The sequence below is a fragment of the Setaria italica genome, chromosome I (genome assembly GCF_000263155.2).
Source record: "Setaria italica strain Yugu1 chromosome I, Setaria_italica_v2.0, whole genome shotgun sequence".
Taxonomy (NCBI): domain Eukaryota; kingdom Viridiplantae; phylum Streptophyta; class Magnoliopsida; order Poales; family Poaceae; genus Setaria; species Setaria italica.
In genome coordinates this window covers 10,428,118-10,456,057 of record NC_028450.1, presented here as the reverse complement: position 1 = coordinate 10,456,057, position 27,940 = coordinate 10,428,118, and the positions used below count along the sequence as shown (strand labels likewise).

General features: G+C 43.6%; 4 protein-coding genes across 4 annotated transcripts; 1 reads left to right on the top strand and 3 right to left on the bottom strand.

Moving 5' to 3' along the window:
- Positions 1-3,991: 3,991 nt before the first annotated feature.
- On the bottom strand, positions 3,992-10,474 carry LOC101752610 (D-amino-acid transaminase, chloroplastic). Its single transcript, XM_004952130.3, has 5 exons — positions 10,127-10,474; positions 7,510-7,565; positions 6,730-6,908; positions 5,831-6,504; positions 3,992-4,283 (listed from the first exon to the last, which is right to left on the bottom strand). The coding sequence occupies exons 1-5, from the start codon at positions 10,323-10,325 to the stop codon at positions 4,189-4,191; spliced, it is 1,203 nt and encodes a 400-aa protein (XP_004952187.1). The 5' UTR covers positions 10,326-10,474; the 3' UTR covers positions 3,992-4,188.
- Positions 10,475-10,966: 492 nt separating this feature from the next.
- On the bottom strand, positions 10,967-15,047 carry LOC101786753 (gamma-secretase subunit APH1-like). The gene is made up of 6 exons (XM_004952129.2): positions 14,815-15,047; positions 13,234-13,389; positions 13,060-13,145; positions 12,364-12,489; positions 11,995-12,122; positions 10,967-11,392 (listed from the first exon to the last, which is right to left on the bottom strand). The coding sequence occupies exons 1-6, from the start codon at positions 14,925-14,927 to the stop codon at positions 11,249-11,251; spliced, it is 753 nt and encodes a 250-aa protein (XP_004952186.1). The 5' UTR covers positions 14,928-15,047; the 3' UTR covers positions 10,967-11,248.
- A 4,276-nt stretch (positions 15,048-19,323) lies between these two features.
- On the top strand, positions 19,324-23,523 carry LOC101786368. Its single transcript, XM_004952128.2, has 3 exons — positions 19,324-19,939; positions 20,638-20,718; positions 22,769-23,523. The coding sequence occupies exons 1-3, from the start codon at positions 19,543-19,545 to the stop codon at positions 23,206-23,208; spliced, it is 918 nt and encodes a 305-aa protein (XP_004952185.1). The 5' UTR covers positions 19,324-19,542; the 3' UTR covers positions 23,209-23,523.
- A 1,060-nt stretch (positions 23,524-24,583) lies between these two features.
- Positions 24,584-27,314, bottom strand: LOC101785957 (rop guanine nucleotide exchange factor 12). Its single transcript, XM_004952127.4, has 6 exons — positions 26,940-27,314; positions 26,570-26,841; positions 26,387-26,461; positions 26,039-26,290; positions 25,588-25,908; positions 24,584-25,480 (listed from the first exon to the last, which is right to left on the bottom strand). The coding sequence occupies exons 1-6, from the start codon at positions 27,166-27,168 to the stop codon at positions 25,061-25,063; spliced, it is 1,569 nt and encodes a 522-aa protein (XP_004952184.2). The 5' UTR covers positions 27,169-27,314; the 3' UTR covers positions 24,584-25,060.
- Between the last annotated feature and the right edge of the window lie 626 nt (positions 27,315-27,940).

Genomic DNA, 27,940 nt, shown 5'->3' with positions numbered 1-27,940 from the left:
TGTATTTTACCAGGGATAGGAAGTCAGTCGTGTATCTGCTGAATGCTGGTTGCCGCATTGGAACTGTACCTCTCTTCACACGGGAACAGTTGGAGCACATTTATGAGGTATTTTTGTGGACAAAAGAGGAAAACGAAGGTACAGGAAGAAGAATGAGCCCCCCTGGTTTCTATCCGTAGTACCATAATTTAAATCAGTCAGGAAATGTGTAATTCCCAATTTCAAAAATAGTTGCTTATGATCTTACCATTCCCGTCTCATTGGTAGAAATGCAATTTTTCTGATTGTGATAGCTAATGTACTTCTTAAATTTATACCGTGTGCAAAATTCCAGGAAAGAGAAGAAGAAAAGTGGATATAGCATTATGAAATATGAATCGGGAATAAGAAGATAATTAATTTAGAGAGGGTAAAGACCCGTAGCAACGCACGGGCATTTCTACTAGTTATTACAAACCGAAGATTGAAACAAATTTAATAGTGCAAGTTAGACCGATTCTAAGAGTTTTGAACATTAAACAAGTCTAAGGGCAAGTAATTATACAACTAGGTTCACTCTAGGGTATTACGAGACCCGTAAAATACCCTAGTTCTTCGAGCCTTCTTCTTCAGTAGACCCCGGTTGTGCTTCTAAAAATAATAACAAGCTCAGCAAGACTGACCCGACGAGTAGATTTAAAATATTGTTTCCAAACAATATGATAGCTTTTTAGTGTACTGGCTGACTTACATTTTTACGAAAAGCTTACTATTAGTAGAGCCTTAGTTTTATCATTTTATTTTAGTTTAGTTTTACCTAACCGTTCTAGGAATAAAACATTTTTAAGCAACCAGGTGGAACTAACATCATACAGCAATATTAATTCAAGGAAAACATTATATTCAATTTGATTACTCTACGATGCTTAAGCGATGATCAAGTGCATTCAGAACCGAGAATTGCCGCTATCCGGACCAATTTACATCCTGCAGAAGATACCCATGCACAAACTGATCAGGTTGTGTATAACGAACTTTCGATTAGCAGTACCCAACAATCGGAAATATAATTACTCGAACCCAGGGACGCACCCCCACATGGGATCCACATCTAGCCTGATCTCCATGTGAGTTTCAGGCTACGCCCCTACCTTTCTCCCGTACGCCAAGCACAGGTAAGAATATTTTCAATCAGTGAGTCAATTAACCTACCGGACTTTGCTGGTCCCCAGAGACAATAAGCAACCAGGTAATATCACTTGATCATTGGTTAAAACAATGAATGGGTCTTAACCAAATTAAACTTAGTAGACAGAACTACCATTTCTAGCTTCTGTCTACATTTCAAAATTCCAAGCTATTTTCCTTGATCAACATGTATGACAATTTTTACCTTAAATGGTTGAGTAACAGAAGTTACTTTAAAGGGAGCTAAGCGTTGCTAAGCATAAGATGGTTACTAATTATTTGAACAGGTGGCAAAGATGTCCTATAAACAAGGTGGGTAAGATGGTTACTAATTATTTGAACAGGTGGCAAAGATGTCCTATAAACAAGGTGGGATCATGCACAAGAGTAGGTTGCAATCAACTCCTAGACTTAATGCATAATAAGTAAATAACCAATAATTGGACTCATGAATAATAATTTCTGAAAGTAGATAGGCTTAGATGCACCGGGGCTTCCCTTGATTCACAAAAAAGTTAGTCTCCTCTGAAGATGCTTCAACACAAAGGACCAATTCAACAACCTCTTCAAATTCCTAAGGTTCTTCTGAGAATTCTAAGAAATCCACTTCCGGGACTTCTGTTTCTACGATATGATGCATGCCATAGTTAGAGATGCAAAACTTTTTGAAACAAATACTATACAACTTATCTTCATGATAAAGTTGCAAGCCAACACTAATCTACCCATAAAGAATTAACCCACAATTTAATTTCTTTTAACAACCTAACTTAAGCATTTTACTTTTATTTAGAAAAGTATTATAATTAATTTCTAATTGAAAAACTTAAACCCTATGGATTAATAAGTATTTGTGAATAATAAAACATTATTTAGAATTTTATGCATTTCATAAAGAGTAAGTATTGATTTAAATACCTTAATCAAAGGCATTAAATAAATACTTAAATTTTTATTATTTTATCCTAGGGTTTAAGAATTTAAATGCATAAAGGAAAATAAAATGCACCTAGATAAATTGGTTTCACTAAATTTGGATAATTCTATAAATTATAATGAATTAAATATAAAAACAGGATTTAAATCTATTTTCTAAATCTATAAACCAACATTATCCCAAAAACCCTTTTCCTATGCACCCATGCCCTAACCCCACACACTACCACGCGGGCCCCGGTCAGCAGACCACCCTCCCGGCACCGAGGGTCTGCCGATGGGTAACCGCAGCGGCTCATCACCGGCGAGGTCCCCGGCGATAGGAACACCCCCACTAGACTCGCAACAACCTACAGCACCTTCTGATGGTACTGTAGTGGTGGTTAGGAGGACGACGACAGCGAACGGCGGTAGACAGGCGGCGATGCGGGCAGCGCTAGACTGACCGGTGGCACAAAGCTCGCCGGTGGCAAACAAACGACTACAAACGGCTCTGGAGGCTACCCTAAGACCTAAGCAACACAGCGCACTCCCAAACCACAGCTCACCATGGCCGGAGCAAGACTCTCCATGGTGGCGGCCATGGTCGAGGCTGGCGCACGGCGGCGCAGGGGCTCTAGCCAACCCGGCTATGCTCCAAGCCAACAAGCTAGGCTTACACCATCACAATCTCACGCGTGACACCCCTGACCCCTAGGACAACGATCGAAACCCTAGCAACCTACCCCTCCACGGCGGCGACCTTACCAGACCGAGCGGCGGCTGGCACTGGAGAAGAACACGGCAGGCGGAGGCTAAGGTGGATGGGGCTGGACGACAACTGGCGGGATGGGTTCAAGGGCTCAAGGCGGTGGTGTTGGCGGTGGGGAGCAGCTGGTGGTGGCAGGACGGCGGCGGAGCGCACCGGCGACCGAGAGCGCGGTGAAAAAGCAGAGTGACGGGTGAAATGGATAACTCCAACGGCGAGAGCGGTAAATATATGAAATTTTCACCGCCTTCCCAACCGCCACCTCCTGCCTGCTTGCCTGATCTCGTGTTGCTTGCCTTTGCTGGCGCTCCCCCTTCTTTTCCCCAAATTCACCCGAAGGTCAACTCAAATTTTTCAAGCTCTAGGATTTCCTTTAAGCAAAGTTGTAGAGGATCATTTAGTCTACATTTGATTAATTTGCATCGAGGACCAAAGACCACTCTATCACCGTGAATTTCAGCCTCGAAATCGAGCTAGGGTTTGGTTCAGAGCTCAATTGCCAACCTTTCAGTTTCGTCAGTAACTCTTAAACAGTCCATGGCTTAATCTTTGAGCTCTAATTCAACTACTCAAACTCAGTTTATTTTGCCCAACAGCTACTGGAACTGGTTAACCACATGACAGGAATTCCATTTTGCATGTTAAGACCCAACCTTCGCACATAGAATTTTCCACAATTTTGAGCCAAAGATGTTCATTCCTCACTGTCCTTAGAACTACTGCCGTTCAGTTTCGACAGTCAATATAAACAGTGCAGCTTTCAAACTTTGAGCTTCCCAAAAAATTTAAATTCTTTTCTTTCCTTGTCCAACAACATGCTCAAGATGTTCACCGGACATTATAGCCCACTTGGGGTCCAAAACCTTTCAAAGTGAATATGAAAAATCCTCAAGAAATAAATTTCAATGTTGCATACTTACACTGTTTTCAGACGCAAATTTTTCAGATTGTGAACCTAATTTCCAATCAACCCCTTTGACTATGAATTTAAGATACCCATGACTTGAATTTGACTTCAAACTTGATGTCTTTGAATTCTAAATACCTTCAAGGATTGATTCCATATTTTTTTCAATTTTTTCCAAATTTGAATTTTTAGTCAAATTTAACTCAAATTTGACTTTGGTCCATAACACCTCCTTTTCATCCAAACTTCACCATTAATACTTTTAACAACTGGTTGTTACAATATCCATGAAAAATTAATTGTACAACCCAATTTATTTGCTACCGATGTACATAGATTTTATACGACTGGGCTTACAACTCTGATAACTTAGAAATCGCTGTTCATGTACAACCGTATAATAACCCCATACGTAAAAGTACAAACAGTTTCAGTAAGGGACGGGGATACGAACAGATGGCGGACCAGATCTCATGTCCTCAAGAATGAGGTCATAAAGCGCTTGAGCTATTGGACCTTCTTGTCCTGTAAATAAAACAACAAACACAATTAGTATTTGATATGTACTCCATCTAAAAAACAAAAAAACACAAGTTTGTATTTTGCTCTTTGGAGTTGCAGTAAGCCAGCAACACGGTTAAAAGCTTTTTAACCTCTGTTGCCGAAAATGATACCTATATGTTGCTACTGTTATACACAAAATCATCAACCACGCCAATTTACCATCTATTGAAATAGGTATGTGGGAGACCTTTTGATCTCTGCCATTATAATCCGGTTCCTAGGTGGACAGATTTTTTTTCCTTTTTCTCAGATTAATTTGGAAATTTCCTAACATCCAGGGAGTCGACTTCTCCAACAAAAACTAAAAATAGCTGATGAACCAGAACTGTCTACCAATCTCTGGGTGTCCAGAGTGTATTATCACACTGGTGGAAATATGAGCATTAGTCCCAGTTGGTAAGTCTCATATTTCTCGAAAAACCAACCGGACTAATCATTCGGGATTAAAGGTCCCCCTCCCGGGACTAAAGACTTCCTTTAGTCCTGGTTAGTATTAACAATCTGGACTAAAAAGTTCCAACAAAAAACTGACCCCCCATCCCTGCTCGCCCCCCCCCCCCCCAAGCTCCACCTCGACCACCGTACCACCTCCTTGAGCTCCAACTCCACCACAGAGACAATCAAAACAATTAACACTTCACAAATTGAAACAAGAAATATATATGCTCATCTCACATGACCATCCCAAGTGAGAACACACAACCAATCAATTCGTACAAGATCTAATTCACAACACATGAGTTCGATTTGATTCACAACACACGGAGGATTCACCAGCACAATCGCAAATGAATCATTCACAAACAAATCACAAACTACAGAATCACTCGCAAACGAAACATTCACCAGCTTCTCGTATCCAAAAGCTCCCCCCGCTCGCCATCTTGCTCACACGCGCGTCGACAGCGGCTGGTGGCAGCCAGCACCCTAGGGCCCGGCCGAGGAGGGCCCGCGCACCGGCGGCTAGGGAGGGCCGCGCACCGGTGGCCAGGGGGGCGGCCGGGGAGGCCCACCGTGTCGGCAGCAGACAATGGAGGGAGGAGAGAGAAGGAGAGGAAGCGTGGAGGGAGAGAGAGGCTGGTGGTGGGTTGGGAAAGAGGATAAGGTAGTGGGAAGAGAGATGAGGCCGCCGGTAGGGGTGACAAATTAAAGGCCGGTGCGGAGAGAGTCCATCGTGGGAATAAAGAAAAGAGAGGACATAGTCCCGGTTGTTGGTTTCAACCGGGACTAAAGATCATCCTTTAGTTCTGGTTGGTACCAACCGGAACTAAATGCTCCACCAGATTCCCTCATTGTTCCTAGCCATTACAACTGGGACTAAGGAGGCTCTTTTAGTCCCGGATCCGGAAACGACTGAGACTTTTGTAGCTGGATGGAAGATCGTTTTTCTACCAGTGTCATGCTCCACCTATCTATATCAACTTCATACACTATAGAGTTAAATTTCATCAGACACCGTTGTTATTGTTGAGATGCAGTATGTAATAAGCATGTAGAGCTGTCCTTACCAGAGCCAATTATCTGATCATCCCACTGAACAACAGGTTTGACAAGAATGCCACTCCCAATAAGCATCATTTCGTCAGCCGCCTTACCTTCCTGAACACTCACATTCCTTGATATTATCCTGCTGAGCCTTCCATCAGCTACTAGCTGCTCAGCCAGGGTCAGAACCCGCTTTGCTGTGCACCCACTGAGTATCTTGTCGAAACGGGGCATGAGAAGCTCTTTGCCCGCCGTCACAAAGCCAACGTTCATGTTGGAACCCTCTGCGACAAAGCCCTCATCATCCAACCAAATGCCAGTAAATGCACCATTTTCTTCGCCTTCAAACTTGGTGAGTGCATTCGGCAGGTAATTCACGCTTTTCATGACTGCGAAATGTGACGACTTTATTGGTATAGATGATGTCACCACTTTGCAGCCTGATGGTACTTGTATGGATGGACTTTCAATAACAACAGCATAGAGGGCTGGGTTTGCACAGCCAGATGAAGATAACTGGAAGTCTCCAGGTCCAACAGACAGCCAGTATCTGAGTGAACCTTGAGTGCAGTTTGATACACTAACAGTTTGAATAAGCATGCTTCTCATTGTTGAGCGACCAAAAGGTAAGGGTATTTTGGCCATCAATGCAGACCTCAGGAAGCGGTCAAGGTGCTGTTCTAATTCATAGAGGTGACTGCATGTAATATGTCAATTCAGAACATAAGGTAATCCTGATGCCTCAATCAAAATTTCAAAGAAATATAGCAAAAAACAAATGTTGCTTTTGCATTCTAAGTTCTGTAGTTCACATTCACACAAGAAAAATAATATGAGGAAAACCTTCAATAGGTTATTTGTATAGCTGTTATTCTGTTTGAAATGAATGTGCAGTTCATATTTATCTTATACAAGAGCTTACCCATCCATAATAGCCGCAGTATCAAAAACCCCATGACCTCTATGAACCATGTGATCATCAATTGGTATCACCATTGCAGAAGGATCTGTTGTAATTCCACCAAAAATGCTAGAATACATGGCCATGTAATTTTGATTCCTAGCACCAGACGCTTGGAACGTACCAAGCCTTTCAGCAACCTTGAGGGGAAAAGTTATGATTTAGAGTTGAAGTATATCAGTTTTGAGTTTTGAAAGATAATGAAAAGAATAACCTACTTTAACCAAAAATGTAATGAAGATCTAGTAAACAGTCAAAAAAATTATTTACTAGTATTCATCCTGCTAGAATATCAATTAATGCAGAACCATGTCCAGCTTTCTACAGATATAGTACATCTATTCTTCCAGCATGGCAGAAGGCACAACAGATAACAGATGTTTTAAAGGAATTGATTCATACATTTAAAGTGTGAAGGTGCGGATTTTACCACTTTCCAGTTATTAGTCATAAAATAAAAACAATCCAACTACTCTGAACATACTGTGGTTGTAACAAATGGTTCTAAAAAGACTGACTACACATGAAAGGAACATGGTTTTCATCAGGATGCTAACAGTGGATACACGATGTACAATTGTGCATTGATCTAACAGGAATTAATCAGGAAGAGAGAATAATCATGAATTAAGACAATCTCTCAAAAGAAAAGGAGCATCCAACCATGTGTCCTATAAATGTTATCAAAAGATGTTAATTAAACCTGTGCCACCAATCAATATAAAAGACAAGAAAGCCCACCTCAGAGAAAGACAAGACAGGGACATCGTTTGGATTGATAATTGTCCCAGCCGATGCTGCATAGCAAAGATGCTCTTTAGTTCCAGGAAGAATATATACCAGGGTGGAAAGCGGAGTTGATGACACGTGCAGGAAGGGTGGTGCAGGTACAATTTGTTTTAACAGCAATGTTGGTTTATTTGGCTATGGCGACAGAATTGCCATCCTGGGCTATTAAAGCCATTGACAAGATTAGAAGAGGTTTTATCTGGAAGGGTCCAAAGGAAGCAAAGGGAGGGCACTGCCTTATCGCTTGGCCAAAAGTATGTTGCTCACGGGAGCTTGGAGGACTAGGAATCTCTGATCTAAAATCTCTGGGTATTGCCCTATGAGCAAGATGGCCATGGCTTAAGAAATCTGAACCAAATAAGCCTTGGGCAAGTCTGCCTCTCCAGGTCAGCAAGGAAGTGGACTGTCTCCTCTCCATGGCAGTGGTCACCGAAGTTGGAGATGGCGCCAACACTCTTTTCTGGAGAGACAAATGGCTGGCTGGCAAAAGCATTCAGGACTTGGCACCAAAGGTTTATGCCTTGGTGTCTAAAAGAAAGGCAAGTAGGCGCACAGTTTTGGAAGCCATGATTAATGAAAGGTGGTTAGAAGATATTCAAGGTGAAATTTCCTTGGAAGGCCTAATGGAGTACCTGGAGTTATGGGATGTGATTTCTGAGGTCGAGCTTCAAGTGGGGGTACAGGATAAACACATTTGGAGGCTTTCTAACTCAGGACAATATACAGCAAAGTCAGCATATGATGCTCTTTTTCAGGGAACCATTCAATTCAGACCATATGAGAGAATTTGGAAGTCTTGGGCACCATCCAAATGCCGTTTCTTCATGTGGTTGGTTGCTCACAAGTGCTGGACAGCTGATCGGTTGGCACAACGAGGCCTTCCCCATCCAGATAAATGTCTGTTGTGTGATCAGGAGGAGGAGAACATCCAACATCTGCTCATTGGGTGTGTGTTTGTAAGACAGTTCTGGTACTCCCTCTTCCATCGAGTTGGCTTCTCCTGTCTTGCTCCGACGCCCACTGAGTCAGGGGCGGATCTAGGGCCCGGGCTGCAGCCTGGGGCGACCCCATGTAGCCCCTTTAACATATGTGGTGTTTAGATAAAAACTATGATCTCAATTAGAGAAAAGGAGGCTCAGGAGGTGTGAATCAGCAGCTCAGCCCGAGATGCAGTCCCGTTCTGGATCCGCCCCTGCACTGAGTCGTCCTTTGATGCATGGTGGGAAAGGGTTGGAGCAGCTGTCTCTGGTGACGCATGTAAAGGACTAAACTCCCTCATCATTCTTGGAGCTTGGTGCATCTGGAAGCACTGCAATGCACTGCGTCTTTAATGGAACTGCTCCAAGCGTTGGTACTGCCTTGAGCCAAGCCAGGGATGAAGCCCAGCTGTGGGCCATGGCAAGAGCTAAGGGCCTTTCCTTGCTCTTGGTTAGGGATGTTGGTTAGGCTGCTGTCCCAGGTCTCAGGTCGATCTTTTCTGTAAAAGGCAATTAAGTCTCTCTAACTAGTGAGGGGGGGGGGGGGGGGGTCCTTCTGTATGACTCATTTCTTCATCTATATTAATACAATAATATGCAGTTCTCCTGCGTGTTCGAGAAAAAAAATATATTTCTGAGGTTTGCATGGTACACCGGTGTCATTTTTAGTAGTTACATTTAATTGCATAATGCATTTCTGTCTAATGTCTATGCCCCCAGCACCCTCTTCCGTTTCCCCTTGTATAATGTACTACATAAAAAGCAATCATAATGAGAGAAAATCAACAACCTTTACCATATGAAAAAATGATAGCAACCAATTTTATCAGGATCTTTCTGTTCTTTTTTCATCTAGAAAAAAAAATCCTCCCAGAATAATCTAAAATTTAAAAGCAACCTTGTAGAAGGTATGAAAAGTGGGACCACAGATACACTCTTCAAAATGTGTTCTTGTGTATAGAATTCACCATTATTCAAAATATCCAACCATTTCCAGCCCATCCCAATCAACGAGAAAATGACAGGGGGTCAGGATGAGTTGGTAGCAATCCTTGACAAAAAGCTGCCGGCCTCAAATCACCATCACAGGATCATCATCAAATAAAGCCACCAACAAGCCAACAACCGAAGTCCCTTGTCACTTGTCAGCATGAACTCACCCACACTCCACCGGAAGAACACAACTAAATGCCTCTGCCTACTTGGAATTATTCAGATTCCATCCGGAAATGTGTACCATTACGCATATCCCGTCAGAAATACATGGCTCGAGCCCCAAGAGCTCGAGTTTGAAGATAATTGCGCGAAGAGGATTTGCATAAATGATAAATTCTTCAACGACAAGTCTCCCCTACGACTTGAGAAAGAGTGGGTCTGTAACAAAAGTTATTACCTCATATACTAAATGAAACCCAACCCTCATGCGAAACCTACAGAGGCTCGATCGAATTCGAATCAGCGAGGAACTTGAAAACTGATGCAAACTGCTGCTACAGTATTTGAAATAAACCCCAGGAGAACAAAACGCACAAGTACGCTACCCCTACAGCCCTCGAGCCACTGTTGAAAGGCCTATCGCAAGATACACTCACCGGCCTTGTTGTCCGAGCCCGTGGCTGCCCTGACCGCCGCCGCCGCTCCCCTCCACGACCGCGAAGGGGGACCTCCGGCGGCTCCAATCGACGGCAGCAAGGTCGTCCTCCGCGGCAGGGAAGCGGAAGAGCGAGGCGAGGGCGAGACCCGGTGGCCGGTGGCTGCCGCGGCCGACGGAGTGGCAGGGAAGTGAGCCATCGGGCTCTGAGAAGTGGGGTGGAGTGGAACGGGGGCCGGGGCTAACTGCTGAGGAGGCGGACGTTTCCTCGTGCTCGTGGTCTGCGTCCCAGAGACACGACGACTTTTCTGTTTTGTCCCGTCCTAGTGGGCCCAATCGTTGGGGGCCACTTGTCATATTCGAACTTCCTCGGGCCGGTGTTTGGCTAATTGGCTTCGTTGGAACATTTGCTGCCAAGGTTGACCCACCCATCTTTGGATAGTGCTCTCCAAAAGCAGTTATGGTCCCGTTGGGTTCTTCAGGTCACATTCGTCGAATGTTTAGATACTAATTAGAAGTATTAAATACAGACTAATTATAAAATCAATTTCACAGTTAGAAATTAATTTGCGAGACAAATCTATTAAGCTTAATTGGTCCATGATTTGACAATATGTAACTATTAAGCCTAATTAGTCCATGATTTGATAATATGATGCTACAGTAAACATATGCTAATGATGGATTAATTAAACTTAATAGATTCGTCTCGTGAATTAGCCTCCATTTGTGTAATTAGTTTTATAATTAGCTCATATTTAATCCTCCTAATTAACATCTGAATATTCGATGTGACATAAACTTTAATCCGAACTAAAGAACCAAACACCCCCTATGATTATGAAATGCAGGAGCTTCACAATGCATATTCAGGGTGCCATGTTGATGATCAAATCAGTTAAAATAGTTCTACGTTTTCGCCGGCTCAGAAGACATGGAGTTCAGGAACGCTATATGCAGTGGGGTACAAAAAGATGCTAACATTTTAACAGACTGCAACTCCGATAAACCCTCGTCTAACTACACGACACCCCCCTCACCACCCGAGTTTTCTTCCCTGCACATGAGAAGAATAAGGCAAACACATGGGGAAATTACATGATGCGAGGAGCACCGGCAAGAGCTAGTTGCTGTTCAGCTGCCGATGCTGGTGCTCAGTTAATCTCCGGCATGCCACTCGCCAGCAGTAGTGCAAGGTCACTGCAGCCATGACCAACAACAGAGGAGTACCAATGAGGCAGCCCCCTGGGGTGAGGTTAACAAGTGTCTGCAATGAGCACATGGTACGATAACGTCAGGCGCAAGTTCAGCAGTGCATTGTCACTGATGAAAGCAACAAACCCATACAGAGCCTAAATTCGACTTGGCCTCTATGACCTTGAATAAAAATACTCAGGTTAAATCAACATAGTGTTACTGCAAGTTTACTAGATGGGCAGAAGTTAAGTTCAATGTAAACATTGTCTTAATGAAACCAGAGATTGCACATTCATTTCACGATTTACTTTTAGTTAGCAGCAACCATTCGTTACTTCTCACATTCAACTTTCATCAATTCAAAACTTCACTTTGATTTTATGGAGCATAATTTTATAAATGCAAGTTTTTTATAAAGAAAAGTAAATTAGAAGGACCCAATATATGTAGCACAATATTAAAGCCTGCTCCTGGAGTTGTGGACTGTTCCTATGTTCAGGTTGGTAGAGGAAAAAATGAATGCTATACACAAACTCATGATAATAATAAGAAATATAAATTTGTTCAAGCATTATTAACATTTCATTGAAGTGAGAAACCGATAACCAGCACATGATCTTGAGAAACAAAGTACAAGCAGCAGAACAAAAACAAAAAAGGACTAGTTCTTACCATTACAGCAGCAGTCAAATGAACAACTGGGACAAAGATTTGGTCACTTTTCTTCCTCTCATCGTATGCGTTAAAAGCAATGATCATTGAGAAGGTATGGATGACCAAGAATCCAAGTGCAATAAGGGCTGAAAAATAGCATATAGAGATAACGGTGATTATTATGCAAAACAAACTCAGAACATCACGATTGGAATCAAATACAACTAGACATGGGAGCAACAAAATATGCTGACAACATGACAAATAAATGAGCATCAAAGCTGGAAGAAACATTTTACAAATGTGTTTTCCCAACTAGAATGAATTCTTATATTCCTTTCCTTGGTGAGAAGTCATATTAGGTACTAAGGGGAAAAAAACACTTGCCTGACGCAAGGAAAAATGGCATCTTTGAGCACCTTTCAACATAAAATGTGGCTTGACCGAATGCTGGAGTCAAAAGGCTGAGACAGAAAAAGACTGCATGAGCCACTCCATGACCTAAACCACCAGCTGCACAAACAATTTCAGACAGAAGTGTATGAGCAGTAGGAATTATAATCTGTGGCAACCTAGACAGATAGCCAAAAACAATGCTTCAACAAATCAGTAAGAAAATGCACATCCTCAGATTTAAAGTATTCAGTCGAGTTAGCAATGCAAGCTAACCCTAAGTTATGAAGACTTTCTAGTTTGAAATCAACAATGCAGAAGAAGAGAAACTGAGTTTGCTCTGGTATGAGCACAAATTTGACAGCGCTGGCAAGCACTTATTAGCCTACATAACCTTGTTAGAATCAGTCCCCATAAAAAAAACAAGAAAAGATATGCTAGAGGATTATAAATAACATGGCATGGAAATCTTTCTGTGAAAACAAATTGCAATGTTTGGCCCTTCTACAAAACAGGGGCATAATTTGGCAAATATACAGGTGCAACTACAATATGTATACTTTGACTTTAAAACTCTGGGCAAAAGATGAGGCAGCAACAGAGAAATAATTTCTTTGAAATGCAAGGCGAAACAATGTGTCTTCCTTGAACCACAAAAGATAATTTCCATCTTGTATCACATTAACTTACCTAAAGAAATTAGCATCTTGTCTGTCAAACTAAGACGTGGCTTAGAAATTCTATCTGCAAAGGCATCTAACATCTCTTCCATCTTCCTGGAAAAGTTGTTTACATAAGCACAGCAGATAAGAACACTAATTATCATAAAGAGGGGAGCATCAACTTCTATTATGGTTTACCTACTTGTAAAGCCTCCAAAACACAAGACGAGTGCCTTCTTGCAAGGCAACAGATGTAAGGATCAGAATTGCATATGCCCACCAAGTTCCTGATTTTATAGGAAGAAATCCCCTCCATATTCCCGAGAGGACTATCAAACTTATAAGCCAAAACAAGGTGCTGCATGAAAGAATAAAGCAAAAGTCTACATTTAAAACATGATAATATCCTTACATTTCAAAGTTTATAAGAGAACATATAATAGACTAAAGTATTTCAGGTGCAGGCACTAAAGAACATAGGGTAGCGATGCTGGGGAACGGGGCACTCACCATAGTGCAATTGAGGCCTGAATTCAACATGGATAAAGAGAAATGGGTTTCTAGTTTCCTTCACCAGGTTTGTAAACTGATCATTCAAACGTAGAGGATAGAGTTGACTAATATTTTTCTTTCAAACTAATCCATTATCTTGGAAACAAAAATAACTAATCATATTTCTTTTGGGAACTAGTCCAATGACAGAGGACAGTAAAGATTTTTCCTAACCAACCCAGACAGCATGTGTATCCAATCCACTGATAAGGAGGTTATCAGTCATCATTAAAAGAATACCAGTCTACAACTTAAAATAGCAAAACGTACAAGTTATCAAGTTAGATCATAACCTTGAAGGTAATGGATGAGTCCAAAGTCTAAAAGGCCTCACTTAATTAGGAGTACAGCCCCCCCCCCCCCCCCCCTCCCTCCTAGCATTGCTCTGTTTTGGACTGTCGAACTAAAGTTCTGATAATAGGTAATAGCAAGGGATGGAATTATTGATGCTTAGATCCCATTGAGCCCTTACGTGTTGTTTGAAAAGTGCCAGGCAGATGGCAGATATCTCTGCTGAGGTATTTCCTTTTGCATCTACAGTAAACTCTATCTGCTGGCTAGAAATGACATACAAAAGGATGATTGGCCAAAGTCACACAAAGCATTTATAAGTACAAGAGAATGTTTCCTCAAAAATGTAAATACACATGTCTGCTTAGGTTTTTCTTATTTATGTCTAGCTCAATTTTATAGAAGTTAGCCACTCACTGATACCAGCAAGCACTGAACCTTTATATATTCAACATCTCCAATGTAGAGTGTGCCAATGTAAATTAGGTGAATGCCGAAACCAAGAAAAAAAGATGACATGGAACTCTAGGGAGTACCATATGCAGGATATTCAAGTTTTACAGGTCTGAATTCCCATAATTCACAAACCAGATTCACAGATATTGAGAATAAAGAAGGTAATCAGGCTCCAAACACTACACAGTAACAGTACACGCCATGGAGCTGACTATAACTAGTAGTATCCGGATCGAGGTCGCGAGCACGGAATCGACCAACCAATCAAAGCGAATAGAATCCGCAGGGAACTGCTAAACCCTAACTCAACTAAACAAAGAGCCGGAGCCGGCCTTTCCCTCGCGGATCCTCACACAGGAACGCCTCAATCAAATGCCTCCCATCTCGACGAACAAACTCTTAGATTTTACCAGAGCGCAACGAACGAAGTGATCCAGACGCAAAGGAAGAAGCTGAAGAAACAGGCGAGGATTTGGGGGAAGACCTGGAGAGGAGGGTGAGGACGAGGAAGGGCTTCCTGGCGACGACGCCGGCGAAGAGGGAGAAGGCGGGGCCCAGCGCGATGAGCGCGTACCCCAGCCCCGCCGCCACCGTCATCTCTCCTCTCGCGACCCGGCCTCCGCTCGCCGCCGGCGGCAGAAGAGGGCAGGACAGGCTAGTTTCGGGGGGCAGAGGAATGCTCTGTTCGTGCAGTTTTGTAATGGTTAGACTAACAATGACTACAGTAAATTGTACCACCTCGCCGGTCCAAGCCATTCGACGCCCAACATAAGCTGGGGGCTCATTGCCATCGCATTGGCAAACAGAAACACGGAATGGTCGATCGTAAGATTAGTCCGGATTAGGTTTAATGATTTTTAATGGATTGGATTTCTTTTGGAAGTTATTTAGATTAGTTATTAATAGACTGATTTATCAAATGGTTGCTTTGGTTCGGATTTCTTCCAGGAGGAAATAATTTGAGAGTGGTTGTGGGTTGCATTGGTTTGATTCACAAAATAATTTAAGGATCCAATTCTTGATTTGGGACAAGTTCAACTATATTTTTCGCATGAAATAGCTAATTATTAAACTAAATTATCTCCAACAAATTTCAATCAATTTCGTTAAAATTTTAAAGTGTCAAAGGGCGGTTTTAGTTCAAGGGTCCAACTCTTGACGTGGGGCTCATATATATATCTAGCTATACTATTTTGCACAAAGTAGCAGACACTTAAATTGAGTCATCTCCAACAAATTTCGATCAATTTCGCTAAAATTTTAAAGGGTGAACGCGAGATTTTAATTCTAGGGTTCGGCTCTTAATGCGGGGCCCAAATATATGTTTAGACATACGATTTAGCACAAAGTAGCGGGCAATCAAACCCTATCATGTCCAACAAAATTCGATCAATTTCGCTAAAATTTACTGGCTCTTGACATAGAACCCACATGCCGGACTCACGTTTATTTCAAATTTGACATAGAACCCACATGTCGGACTCACGTTTATTTCAAATATATATGAGTTTTTTATATGAGCCTATAGGTTTATATAGCAAACCTATAGGTCCTATCAATTATCAATTAGTAAGGTGGATTGGCTTGGGTTTAGATAATATAAATATGAGGTGAGTTAGGTTGAAAAAATAAATTAACTTGACGTGGATTGGTGTGAGTTAGAGTTGGATTACAATCCAATTAGCAGGTCTACGTAAGATCTAGCTTGTGGTAAACATGCTCAGCAATCCTACCAATTTGCATAATTGAAGAAACTATGTGCATAACATATGCACATGGCTTACTTTTTATCATATACCCTCCGCGTCGAAATATTTGTTGTTATTGACTTTTTCATGCAACGTTTGACCATTTGTCTTATTCAAACATTTATTGTAAATATACGAAAAGATAATTCGTTACGATGGTAGAGTAAGTCACAAACAAATTAAATAATACTTACATAATTTTTTAAATAAAACGAATAATCAAACGTCGTGATCAAAAGTTAACAGCACTAGGTATTTTGATACGAAGATAGTATACGAAGGTAGTATTATGGAAACTTATTTGCCAAATTTGCCTATCCATCCTTTTATTTGCTGAATTTTGAAAATCATCTACCCTATTATTCACAAACTTGTTTGCTATTTTTTCAATCATCTTCCCCTTTTTATCATGAGTTGGTTATTATTTTTTTTCCATCAATATATCATAGAAATTCTTTGATGAATTTTGACGATCGTCTACCTGTTATTCTCAAAATCGTTTCCTATTTTTTAATCATCTTCCCCTTTTTCATCATGAGATAAATTTGTTTGTTATACGGGTTTTTGTCACGTCTATATCTACTAATTTAATAATAAAAACTCTTTCCTTCAAGATATAGTAGTTCCCGGTAGGTTCATTAGCTTCCAAATAATTTCCCTTCCTAATTTAACCGATCTTCATTTTCCAACGTACCATCCAACTTTGTAAGCATTCCTCTACTACATTTCAGCAAAGATATATGAATTTATGATGTGGCATAGTGTATTCTACCTAGCTCGGCATGGTTCCAAACCACCTCTATTCAGGCGATACATGAATTTGTGATATGGCATGCATGCCATAATAATGCTTCGTAGAGGCCCTGTGTTAAATACTACAGTTTGTTTTCATGTCGGAAATGGTCCCGGCTAATGAGCGGTCTCTGAGAACAAGCGTATGACAAAGGGAATCATTAGGGGTATGTTGGGTGGCTATCACACACTTCGTCACACCTTGCCACGCCTCGAGTGCGATGCTGAGCTCTTGCATTTAGTTGCTACCGCTGGTCCGCTGCTTAGGCATGGCAATGACCTGACGTAGGATGCTAGTTCATCTCGCCACCGCTGCTTCGAAAAAATTGTGGTGAATGAATTGCGGCACTTGCAGCGTGATTGTGGCTCGATGTTATTAGGCGGTGTCTAAACGCACTTAGGGGTGTTTGGATACACCACCATAAATTTTAGTACCCGTCACATCGAATGTTTGGATACTAATTAGGAGTATTAAATATAGTCTAATTATAAAACTAATTACATAGATGGAGTCTAATTCGCGAGACGAATCTATTAAGCCTAATTAGTCCATGATTTGACAATGTGGTGCTACAGTAACCATTTGCTAATGATGGATTAATTAGGCTTAATAGATTCGTCTCGCGAATTAGTATAGGGGTTCTGCAGTTAGTTTTATAATTAGCTCATGTTTAGTCCTCCTAATTAGTGTCCGAACATCCGATGTGACCACTCCTAAAGTTTAGTCCCCGCATCCAAACACCCCCTTAGTAGATTTATAATGGTACAGCACAATAGTTCATACACGCCATCGGTAGTCACTCTATATACCCTCTCGAAACCCAAAAAAGATCCCTTAGATATCAATAAAAGTCAGTGCATTCGTAAAAAAGGCTAGTGCTAATGGATTTCAACGAAGAAACAACCTAATGCAACATTTTGGAAGAACCTACGATGAGATCACGTTACTATCACTTAATATTGAGATCACCATATGAGACCCATATGGTTATCCTCTCTTTTGGCCCACATAAATTTAGCCTATTTAGAACTTATGTAGCACTAAGGGGGTGTTTGGTTCCTTGAGCTAAAGTTTAGTCCGTGTCTGATCAAATCTTCGGAGGCTAATTAGGAGAACTAAATATGAGTTAATTATAAAACTAATTACACGTACGGAGGTTAATTCGTGAAACAAATCTATTAAGCCTAATTAATCCATCGTTAGCAAATGGTTACTGTAGCAACACATTGTCAAATCATGGACTAATTAGGCTTAATAGATTGATCTCACGAAGTGCAATGGGTTTTGTAATTAGTCTATATTTCATGCTTCTAATTAGTATCTAAATATTCGATGTGACAGGGACTAAACTTTAGGGGCGGGAACCAAACGGGACCTAATAAGTACATATAATGTATTGTTGAGTATCTACTTGTCAAGTATTCCTTTTAAAGTGGTATCTTTATTCGATGTCTAATCATTGCATGCTACTTAGGGTTAATATCACTTAACCTCATATTTATTGACATCAAACGAACTTAACTAAAGTTGAGTTGGTGAAGATGCTCAAGTATAAGAGGCTAAATGAACTCCAACCTCAAGTGTATTGTTTGGAAAGACAAGTGACTGAAAATTCAACCAGTAAATATGTCTTAAGATGTTGATATCATAAGCTTGACACCTTCTACGTACAAACGTCTGATACTATTAGCTTGCCACTATGATATTTTTTACTGATGCAAGGTATCACCTAAGAGATAAAATGCAACAGCACTTTACCATCACTATATACTATTGACGAACGAATACAATTCATGCAATCTTGAGTAATGTGTGAACCATGGTCCTCGTTGTTGACCTTTATAATTACATCTCTACTTCAATAAAGTTGATGCAATAAAGCAACTCATCATTGTTAGTTGTCACTATAACTGAAATGAAAAGAACAAAACATAAAAACTGATTGAGTTTAAGCTCATACGAGCGAGACTAGTGCTAAGCTGCTAATGATGCATACTATATCAGTGTTAGATCAGTCTAACAATAGTCCATAGAATTATAGGGGTGTGTATATGTTTTGAGCATATAAGGGTGTGTGTTGATATAACTTTTATTAATAAAATAATAAGTTCGTAGTTTTTATATCCTCATGAAACCGACAGTCGAAACTAGAAATACTTTTGATCACGATCAAAATTTCTAATACCGACAGCTAAAACTAGAAATAGTTATGCCCCGATCAAATTTCTAATGCTTTTCTAAAAAATTCACATTCCGAATATTTCTCTCTCTCTGGAACTTAGAGCTCCATGATACGTAAGGTGCCTTTTTAATTTAATAAATCCTAATATGTTTCAAATTACTAATGCTTTTAATTTATTAATAAATATCTAAAAGGAATATATTGACTGTTTTTGCCTAACTTTTTGTGTTGACGAGTTGAGACTTGAGAGCCCATAGAGACTCGCGCACACCAGCATTTCTTCCCCTTGCCGTTCCTGCAAGGCAACCGAACCAACCCCCGAAAGCCGAGACCTCCTCACCTGACCATCTTCCCAAATTCTTCCCCCCATGCCGCCGAATCCTCCTCTCCCCCACCCGCAAAACCGCGTCTAGGGTTCTCGCCTCCACCCACCGCGGCCCTACCCTCGTCTCATCCCCTTCCCCTCCCGCACCGCCGCCGCCGCGGCAGATGGCGCTGCTCGGCGACGCGCTGCGGCAGGCGTTCCTGATGCCGCGGCGCGCCTACGCGGCGCTCCGCGACGACGAGCACTCCCTCCCGCGCCTCCGCCGCCCGCTGGCCGTGGCCGCCGCCTGCTGCGTCGCCGCCGCCGTGGCCGCCGCGGCGTGCGTCAGCCTCGGGATCGTATTCCCCGCCGAGCCCGCGGAGCGGCCCTTCTGCCGGGAGCGCCGCATGCTGGAGGCGCTGCCCGCCGCCGCCAGCAGCAGGGAGGAGGAGCCCGAGGCGTACCGCTATCGCGGGGGCGCCTTCTACATGACCACCGCCGAGGCCGCCGACTTCTACTGGATGGTCGTCTTCGTACCCTCCGCCGTCCTCTTCGGCGCCTCCCTCACCTACCTTGTAGCTGGTGAGCCCACAATCTCGTTCCCCGTTGCTGTGTTAATTAGCCTCTCTGTATCAGACATTAGGATTGGATGAAAAATCATGGGTTCTGATTGCAATTTGTAGAGACATGTATGCATATATCTAGAACAGGATGTGCCTTTGTCTTGCTTCACCATGTGAACATGAGCATTTTTATTTTTTGATGCTGGTGGTATATTTAATTTGACCTAAGTGGGCATTAGAGGCCTCATTTTGGTTACCAAAATCCTTTGCATTGCCACAGGATGTACCAGCTATTTGAGAGAACCTGTTTTGGATCCATTTATATTTGCACAGTAATACTAGAGTTGGTAGTGGTTCTCGTAACCAGCTAGATTCCACATTGCACAATAACCACAGAACCAGCCTTTACTTCAACTGCAACACACATCTATGTGAAGAAGGTGGCCAAACTTTACACTTGAAAGTTGGATTTACCTGATTGATTTCTTGCACTGCTAATTTCTTGAGGTGATATTTATGGTTAGCTGAAGGGAAGTGATATTTATGCTGCAGTTCATGGCTCTTCATTTGTCTGTTATGTTGATATAGTTCATGTAGACCTTGTATTAGGCAGTCTTTAATGTCTTTGTTATTCAGTCCTTTTTCCCAGATGAACCATTGGCAGCAATTTAAATTATTTTTTCCCTCTCAAATTGAACACCAAACCAATACTTGCAGGAATGTCTGTTGCATATGCTGCTCCAAGAAGGCATCCCATGATCTGCATTGTTGAGAATAACTTCTGTGCTTCTAGAAGAGGTGAGCGCACCCTTGTCATTTACTTTTATGAGACTTAGATTCTTTTGGTGGCACTAAGAAAGTATGGAGCTAGCTGAGGTCATTCCATCCATTAAGACATTCTGTTAGTTTTCTGGAAGCATTCAGTTTCCTGCCCCTGTTTAGTCTATTCTTTGTAGATTGTCATGAGATCTTTCATTCTCTCGCCCTAGAATTACAGAGATCATTATCTTTTCCACCAGAATGGTCTATTACAATCACCTACCATAGATATGGTTTACAAGACAGTCAAGGAGGCCATTAGTTGATAGAATAAATATGTTGTTTCAACATGCACATTTGGCAGTTAACCATTATTAGTAAGCAGAAGTTTGACTGGCACAGATCCTATATTTCCATCTTGAGTAGCTCCTGATGGTATTTCCCGGCACTTCCTGAGTTCCTGTCAGTGTATATTCTACAGAAAGCAAGCTCTACTGTTGTTGTTAACTATCTCAATGAAACTACCATTTATTTGTGACCCGCAGAACCTCACAATAAGTAATTGTGCACTGAAAGAAAACTTGCTACTGTCATAAATTTGTTATCCAATAAGTAATGGTCATGATGATTACAGTTTCATCCGTATTTGTTTCTCCATAATTGTCATTTTCGGTCGATCAACTTGGTCCTATTCCTGCAAGTCTTGATTGTACAATGTTTCGCCCAAAGAAAACATTAACTTTCTTATATACAAATCCTGCTTACATATGGCAACTGTTTTTCCGCTCACAATTTGATATTGCACGTTTTTCGAATTATTTTTTTAGCATAAAGGTTTCCTTTGGTATCCATAAAGAATGCATACATTAAGTGCATCATTGGTACCCAAACTTATAGGGATTTGTTGCTTGTGCTTTGAAATTTGACAATCATTATTTAGATCTCTAAAATTCTATATTTCTATGTTCAGGAATGACCAAATCTGACTTAATCAGCAACTAGCATGACATGGAATATTGACCTGATGTTCCTAAGTAATATAAAAGGAAAGCTAAAAACTTTTCTTCAGATCCAAAGACATCAATATTTATTTAATCTTTGGTCAACTAATAAGCCAATGCCAACCTTTGTACTTTGTTGAACTTATTTGTTCACTTTACTTCTACAAGACTTCTTTCTATTCTTTATACTCTTTTACTTCAATTGGCCCCTCAGTGACACTTGCATATGCAAATCTTTGAATGATATAAGTATTTTTTTTGGGTATCCATTGTGGGTGTGGTGGTGGCAGGACATTGACTGAAAACAGTTGCCGTATGTAAGAGATTTGTACACTAGGAAAATTTAGTGTTATGGAGCAGTTCTCTGTTCTGGGTTTCTTGTTGCCATAGTGCAATCACCAATCCACACATATGTGCAGCCTTAGCACTAGAGTATACATGCTTGAGCAACTATGTGCTGAATGTTTTAGCCACTGCATTACAACAGGGAATAAACTTCTTTAAGCAAACATAATTACTACTGCAAAATCATAAACACCGAGGATGAGCTTATATGTTCTATTAGTCCATTTGCTATCAATTTTAATTACAAATGTTTATTATAGCCACTAGTTCTCTTTTTGTATGTTGAGATGTAGCCACAAATTCATTGATGTATGTTCATTATGAATGAGATTGATTTTTAACGATAACCATTTACTTCTAACTTTGTCTTGTTATAACACCAGAACCTGTTATGAGCCCCCAGTTATTGTTCATGGCCACTTATCGATCACTGTGAGCAAGTGATTTCCAAAATTGTGTTGACTTTGTATGTTGCTGATGTGTAAGCTACTGGTTCTAGTTTATACGTTTACAATGTAGCTTGGTATCAGTATCACCAATCTAGAACCCTAATATGCATGTGCAGGTAATTTCTTGGTTGGGTCACTAATCTCATCTTGGAATTATGCTGATGTGTAAGCTACTGGTTCTAGTTTATACGTTTACAATGTAGCTTGGTATCAGTATCGCCAATCTAGAACCCTAATATGCATGTGCAGGTAATTTCTTGGTTGGGTCACTAATCTCATCTTGGAATTATGCAGGTGGTGTTCGTTGCCTGGCTATACTTAATGCAGTTTTTGCAGTAGTATTTGGTCTCATGGCAATTGTTCTAGGATCAACATTGCTGGCCTTAGGAAGTACATGCTCTGTTCCACTTTTCTGGTGCTATGAAATTACAGCCTGGGGTTTGGCAATTTTATACGGTGGCACAGCCTTCTCCTTGAGAAGGAAAGCCGCAGTTGTCCTTGACGAGGGCGATTACGCTACCCACAATGTGGGTCTAGAGATGCTAGAGTCCAAAATGGAAGTGACTCCAGAGATGCAGCGGCGCATAAACGACGGTTTCAAGCAATGGATGGGTTCGTCCCTTCTTTCTTCTGATGACGAGGATGAAGCCTCGGATGACTATATCGAGCACAATGGTCCTAGCCTGACTGCTTCCGTTGAACAACACAGGCAGGAGAATGATTTAGAGACCTGACTGCTGTATAAATAAATGTACATAGAGTTCCACTTATTGGTTGAGGTTTGGTGTTGTTGTAAATGCCTGGTTCGGGTGCGATTGCTAACAAGTGATTGCTTTTGTTCCTTTTTTCACTAGAGAGAGAGCGGAGAAAATGAGGGAGTAGTTAGCTTCTCAAGTTCCTCTGTTTGGGGTTTCATATTTTGTTATACTTACCACATCCCATTCGCACATGCATAGAAAAAAATAGATAGGGGCATACGTGTATGCACGTTATTTTCTGAAGTCAATGCCATCTGGAAGTCTCATGGCCTCTTTGGCAGGTATCTGGAAGTTGGAAATGCTCAGGCAAATTGAGTCATTCTGTCTCATGGCCGCTTTGGCAGATATGTGGAGGTTGGAAATGCTCAGGCAAATTGAGTCATTCTGTACACGTTTGACGCCGCTAAAAGTACGGTTTCACATTTTCCGCAGATTTATGATGCAAGTTGCCCGCGATTTTCGGTTTTTTTTTTTTTGCTCGCTATCAGCTAAAGTTTGAGCAAGTGCTGTCATTCAGTACAATTTTCTGTGGTGACCTCTGGTTCCCTATTCATTGGACCTTTTGTAAGGGCATCCGGAGCGTGGGAATAAGGGGTCCTAAGCTTCTTGAGGTCGACCTGATACATACCAGCCTCGTGTTAGAGGGTGTTTGGATACCAGGGGTTAAACTTTAATCTTGTCACATTAGAGGTTCGGATATTAATTAGAAGGACTGTTTAAGCTAATTACAAAACTAATTGCAGAACCCCTAGGCTAAATTGCGAGATGAATCTATTAAGCCTAATTAATTCATCATTAGCGAATGGTTACTGTAGCACCACATTGTCAAATCATGGATTAATTAGGCTTAATAGATTCATCTCGCGATTTAGCCTAGAGGTTGTGTAATTAGTTTAGATTTAATACTCCTAATTAGTATCCAAACATTTGATGTGACGGGAGCTAAAATTTAATCTCCTCCTCCCAGACACCTCCTAAGAGAAAAAGCTAAAGACCCGTCTCAAACCAAAGACCTGGTCTTAAGGAATAAAAAACTCAACGAAGGACGGGGTAGGGGCCACAGGTGCGCAGGAGGCCATGGCGCAGCTCCTGCATGTGGACGAGGCGCGGGCGGACACAATTTTTTTATCCTGAAGCGGGACCCACCCCTAAAGACCGGTCATGTACATAGGCCCAATCTCATCCTACCGTGGGGTCTAGCATTAAGATCAGTTAGGTCTTATACACTTCAGATGCCCTAATAATCCTTATATGCATTATAACGTTTTCATTATCTCGCAACTATTCAATCCATGAAAACAAGAGGCACATGGATTTGGGTATGCATAATTCGCAAATCGAAAAGAGAATCTGAGTCAAGAAAAATGATTAGCTTGGAACAAATCAAAGAATACATTGCGTTTTCCTGACTGCAAGTTTCATACATATGCCACAGAGCCCAGGCGTCTCCTCTTCTGGATAACCGCTCTGGAGAGCCATGCCCAAAGTACATTACTAGTAGTTGAGAAAATCAGTAGGTACGCGCAGCTAGCAGCAATCCTCTCAGTGCGTACGCAGACCAAAATAATCACCCTCTTCTTCCCCACATCTAGATTCTAGAATCTTCTAGAACGTGGAGGCAAAAGGACAAGGAACAAATCAGTAAGAGATCGAAGAGAACATCATCGATCACTAGTGAGTACGTACGTGCTGCGCCTCAGCTATGTACACGCGTGCAAGAACCGGATCGTTGGATGATCCTCCATGGTCGTCATCATCTTCTTTGCCGGGAAGATCGACCACCCGTGGTGTTGGATCGTAGGCTGAGCTAAGCTTGCTCGCCGGCCGGTCAGTGGCGCGCGGAGGGGCTCCTCATGCCGCCGGAGGAGAGGCTGTCGACGTAGGAGAACTTCTTGGTGGGGGCGATGCTGGGCGCCTTCTTGAGGAGCTTGGCCTCGCCGTCGGGGTCGAGCGTGCCGTCCTCCCTGCGCTTCATCAGTTCGTCCTGGTCGAAGTGCCAGCCCATGAAGTCGAACAGCGTCATGGACGCGGGCGCCTCGTTGAGCTTCTCCAGCTCCTCCTTGGCGTCCAGCTTCCTCGCCGCGGGCGGCGCCTCCGCCGTCTCCAGCATCCGCCGCGCCGCCTCGCTCGCCGTCAGGTTCTGCGCCGCCGCGTCCGCGCCCAGCACGTCCTCGATGCGGGACATCACGCTGTATGCCAGGCTCTCCAGCACGCGCGAGTAGCTCTCCAGGAGCGCGTACCCGACGTCCTGATCAAGTTGCAGCGGCCATGTATTATATATTTATATATATACATACATACATGTACATATATTTCAAATGACGTGGCAAGAAAGAAACAAGATGGAGAGCGTACCCTGTTGTACTGGATCTTGGAGATGTCGAGCTGCGACTGCGGCGTGCCGGGGAACTGGAGCTTGAGGAGGTGGAGGATGGTCTCGGCGCGCTCCTCGAACTGCTCGCGCTTCTCGAAGCTCACGATGGAGCTCCACGACGACTTGGAGTCCTTGGTCTGCATCTTGCGCTTCCAGATCACGGTGGAGGCCTCGATGCGGTTCTTGAGGTCCAGCACCTTGTGCTCCGTCGACAGGTCCATCCCGGCAAGGAACTCAAGCGGGTCGAACGTCTCCTCGGTGATGCTCCGGTAGATGGCGTCGCCAAGGCTCGTCTTCCCTTTCTGCATTCATTTGCGTTCATTGTTCATTCATGGTCATGTCGATACAACCAATTAATATGCAGTGGTTTTAAGTTTTAACATGCTTTCATTTGAGAGGTGATTGAATTGTTGATCCGAGAAGGGACTTTGCCTTTGGGAGCGACTCGATGTAGATCTCCGGGATCTCCATCTCCACGAGCACCTGCGCGTTGATGGCCATGGCCGCCTTGAGCACCTGGTTGACGCACTCCTTCTGGTACTGCAGCCACTTGCGGGTCACGTCCGACAGCCCCTCCGACGGCACCTTCACCGTCGGCATCCACCACTTGTCGTCGTCGCGCTTGTTGTCGCCGCCCTTCTCGTACCAGAACTCGGTCTGGTCCACGAAGTTGTCCATGTAGCCCTGCATCCCATCCATCCATCCCGTATTTGTTGATCGATCAAACATTGCATAATCCATCAACAAGAGCAGATCGAGAACGAAGCTAGCAACACTCACGATGAGCATGGCGTCCAGCTTTCGCAGCGCGGGGATGTTCATCGCGAGGTCGCGCCGCTGCGCCGTCGACATGATCTGGCAATGCCAAGAACAATAATGGACGTACGTGTCAAGATCAATTTTGTTACCGTAGGCATGAATTAACTGAAGGGACGTCGCCGGAAACCAAAATAAAAGGAGAACCTCCATGGTGGTGCCGTTCTCCGCGGTCTGCCTGGTGGGCACGAACTCGACGATGTGGTCGGTGACGGAGAGCAGCCAGCCGACCTCCCTCTTCCAGCGCTCCTTGGTGTCGGGCGCCATGGGCTCCAGCTTGCGGTGCTCGCCGAAGACGGAGGCCGCCAGGTTGGTGACGGCGTTGGAGAGCGCGAGCGCGGACGACACGCCCTTGCCGGTGCCGGACATGTCCTCGCCCAGCAGGAGCTTGGCGAACTTCTCCTTCATCGTGTCCAGCTCTGGACGAGATCCCAAAACAATCCAAGCAAGAATCGCATCATCAGATCACCAAACTGGCCATCATCATCAGAATCCAAGCTGAAAGGCGTGTGTGTACCTGAGGGCGGCCCGTCGCGGGCGAGCCGGGACCGCGCCGCCCCCGCGGCCGCCGCGCGGCCGTTGGGCAGCGGCGGCGTGCCGCCGGCGCCGTTGCCAAGGGACTCGTGCATCTCGGCCGTGTTGCTGCCGGTCCTGTGGAGGTGGTGGTGGTGCTCTTGTTGGTTGCTGTTGCTGCCGTGCGATCCGGTCTTGTCAAGGCTGTGGCCGCGCCGGAGGAAGCGCACCATCACCCAGCCCACCGCCTCGAGCTTGGCGCGCAAGGCGTGGGCGCGCGGGACCCGGCGGTCTTGCACCGCCGCGCCGCCTCAGGAGGCGCCAGCTGGCGACGCCGGACGGCCGGTACCAAGAACGCGCGCCGCCGCACCCGCGGACGCTCCCCTCACCTCACCGCACCGCCTCCGGGCCGACGACGACCGATCGATCCCACGGCGACGGCGGCGGCGGCGGCGGGAGCTCAGGCAAAGGGAACAGCTAGCAGCGGGAGGTAAGGGAATGGGGAGAGGACATGTCGCACACGACGGGCGGGGGGAATGAATTAGGCGAGCGACCCGGCCGGCCGATGACTAAATGGGGGGAGGGCGGCGGCCCTGGCTAATTTAAGCGGGGCACGAACGTGCGGCGCATGTCGTCGGCCGGGTCGGGGAGGCGGGGATTCTAGGTTTTTCTCGTGCGCCCCCTTCTCCCCCGTGGCGGTGGAGGTGGTCGGTAGCTGGGGGCCTTTGCTTTGTTTAGAGGTCGGAGGTGGGACCGTGGGAGGCGAGGTGGAGGGGACGGAGAGGGAGGAAGCCCGGGAAAAACGGCGGGACAACGCTGCTGCCCACTCCTTCGCGCCAAATCCACTCCACCGGATTGGTGCGGGGTGCCGTGCGTCGGTCAAGCTGGTTGTCAATGGAGTACTGACCGTCTGATTGCTCTGATCTGACGGTCCACATGGTGGGGCTTGGAACCAAATTGTGTCTACGTGGCTTTGTTTTTTTGGAATCTTTGGTTACATTTGCT

Coding starts and splice junctions, on each gene's coding strand:
- LOC101752610 (XM_004952130.3), bottom strand. CDS start 10,325: ATGGCTCACTTCCCTGCCACTCCGTCGGCCGCGGCAGCCACCGGCCAC. Junction 7,566..10,126: donor GGGCTCGGACAACAAGGCCG/GTGAGTGTATCT, acceptor TTTGCTATGCAG/CATCGGCTGGGACAATTATC. Junction 4,284..5,830: donor TGATCAGATAATTGGCTCTG/GTAAGGACAGCT, acceptor TTTTATTTACAG/GACAAGAAGGTCCAATAGCT.
- LOC101786753 (XM_004952129.2), bottom strand. CDS start 14,927: ATGACGGTGGCGGCGGGGCTGGGGTACGCGCTCATCGCGCTGGGCCCC. Junction 13,146..13,233: donor GTGTTTTGGAGGCTTTACAA/GTAGGTAAACCA, acceptor CAACTTTTCCAG/GAAGATGGAAGAGATGTTAG. Junction 12,123..12,363: donor GCCATTTTTCCTTGCGTCAG/GCAAGTGTTTTT, acceptor GCTATTTTTCAG/CCCTTATTGCACTTGGATTC.
- LOC101786368 (XM_004952128.2), top strand. CDS start 19,543: ATGGCGCTGCTCGGCGACGCGCTGCGGCAGGCGTTCCTGATGCCGCGG. Junction 19,940..20,637: donor CCTCACCTACCTTGTAGCTG/GTGAGCCCACAA, acceptor CAATACTTGCAG/GAATGTCTGTTGCATATGCT. Junction 20,719..22,768: donor CTTCTGTGCTTCTAGAAGAG/GTGAGCGCACCC, acceptor GGAATTATGCAG/GTGGTGTTCGTTGCCTGGCT.
- LOC101785957 (XM_004952127.4), bottom strand. CDS start 27,168: ATGGTGCGCTTCCTCCGGCGCGGCCACAGCCTTGACAAGACCGGATCG. Junction 26,462..26,569: donor AGAACGGCACCACCATGGAG/GTTCTCCTTTTA, acceptor TGGCATTGCCAG/ATCATGTCGACGGCGCAGCG. Junction 25,481..25,587: donor CCAAGATCCAGTACAACAGG/GTACGCTCTCCA, acceptor CAACTTGATCAG/GACGTCGGGTACGCGCTCCT.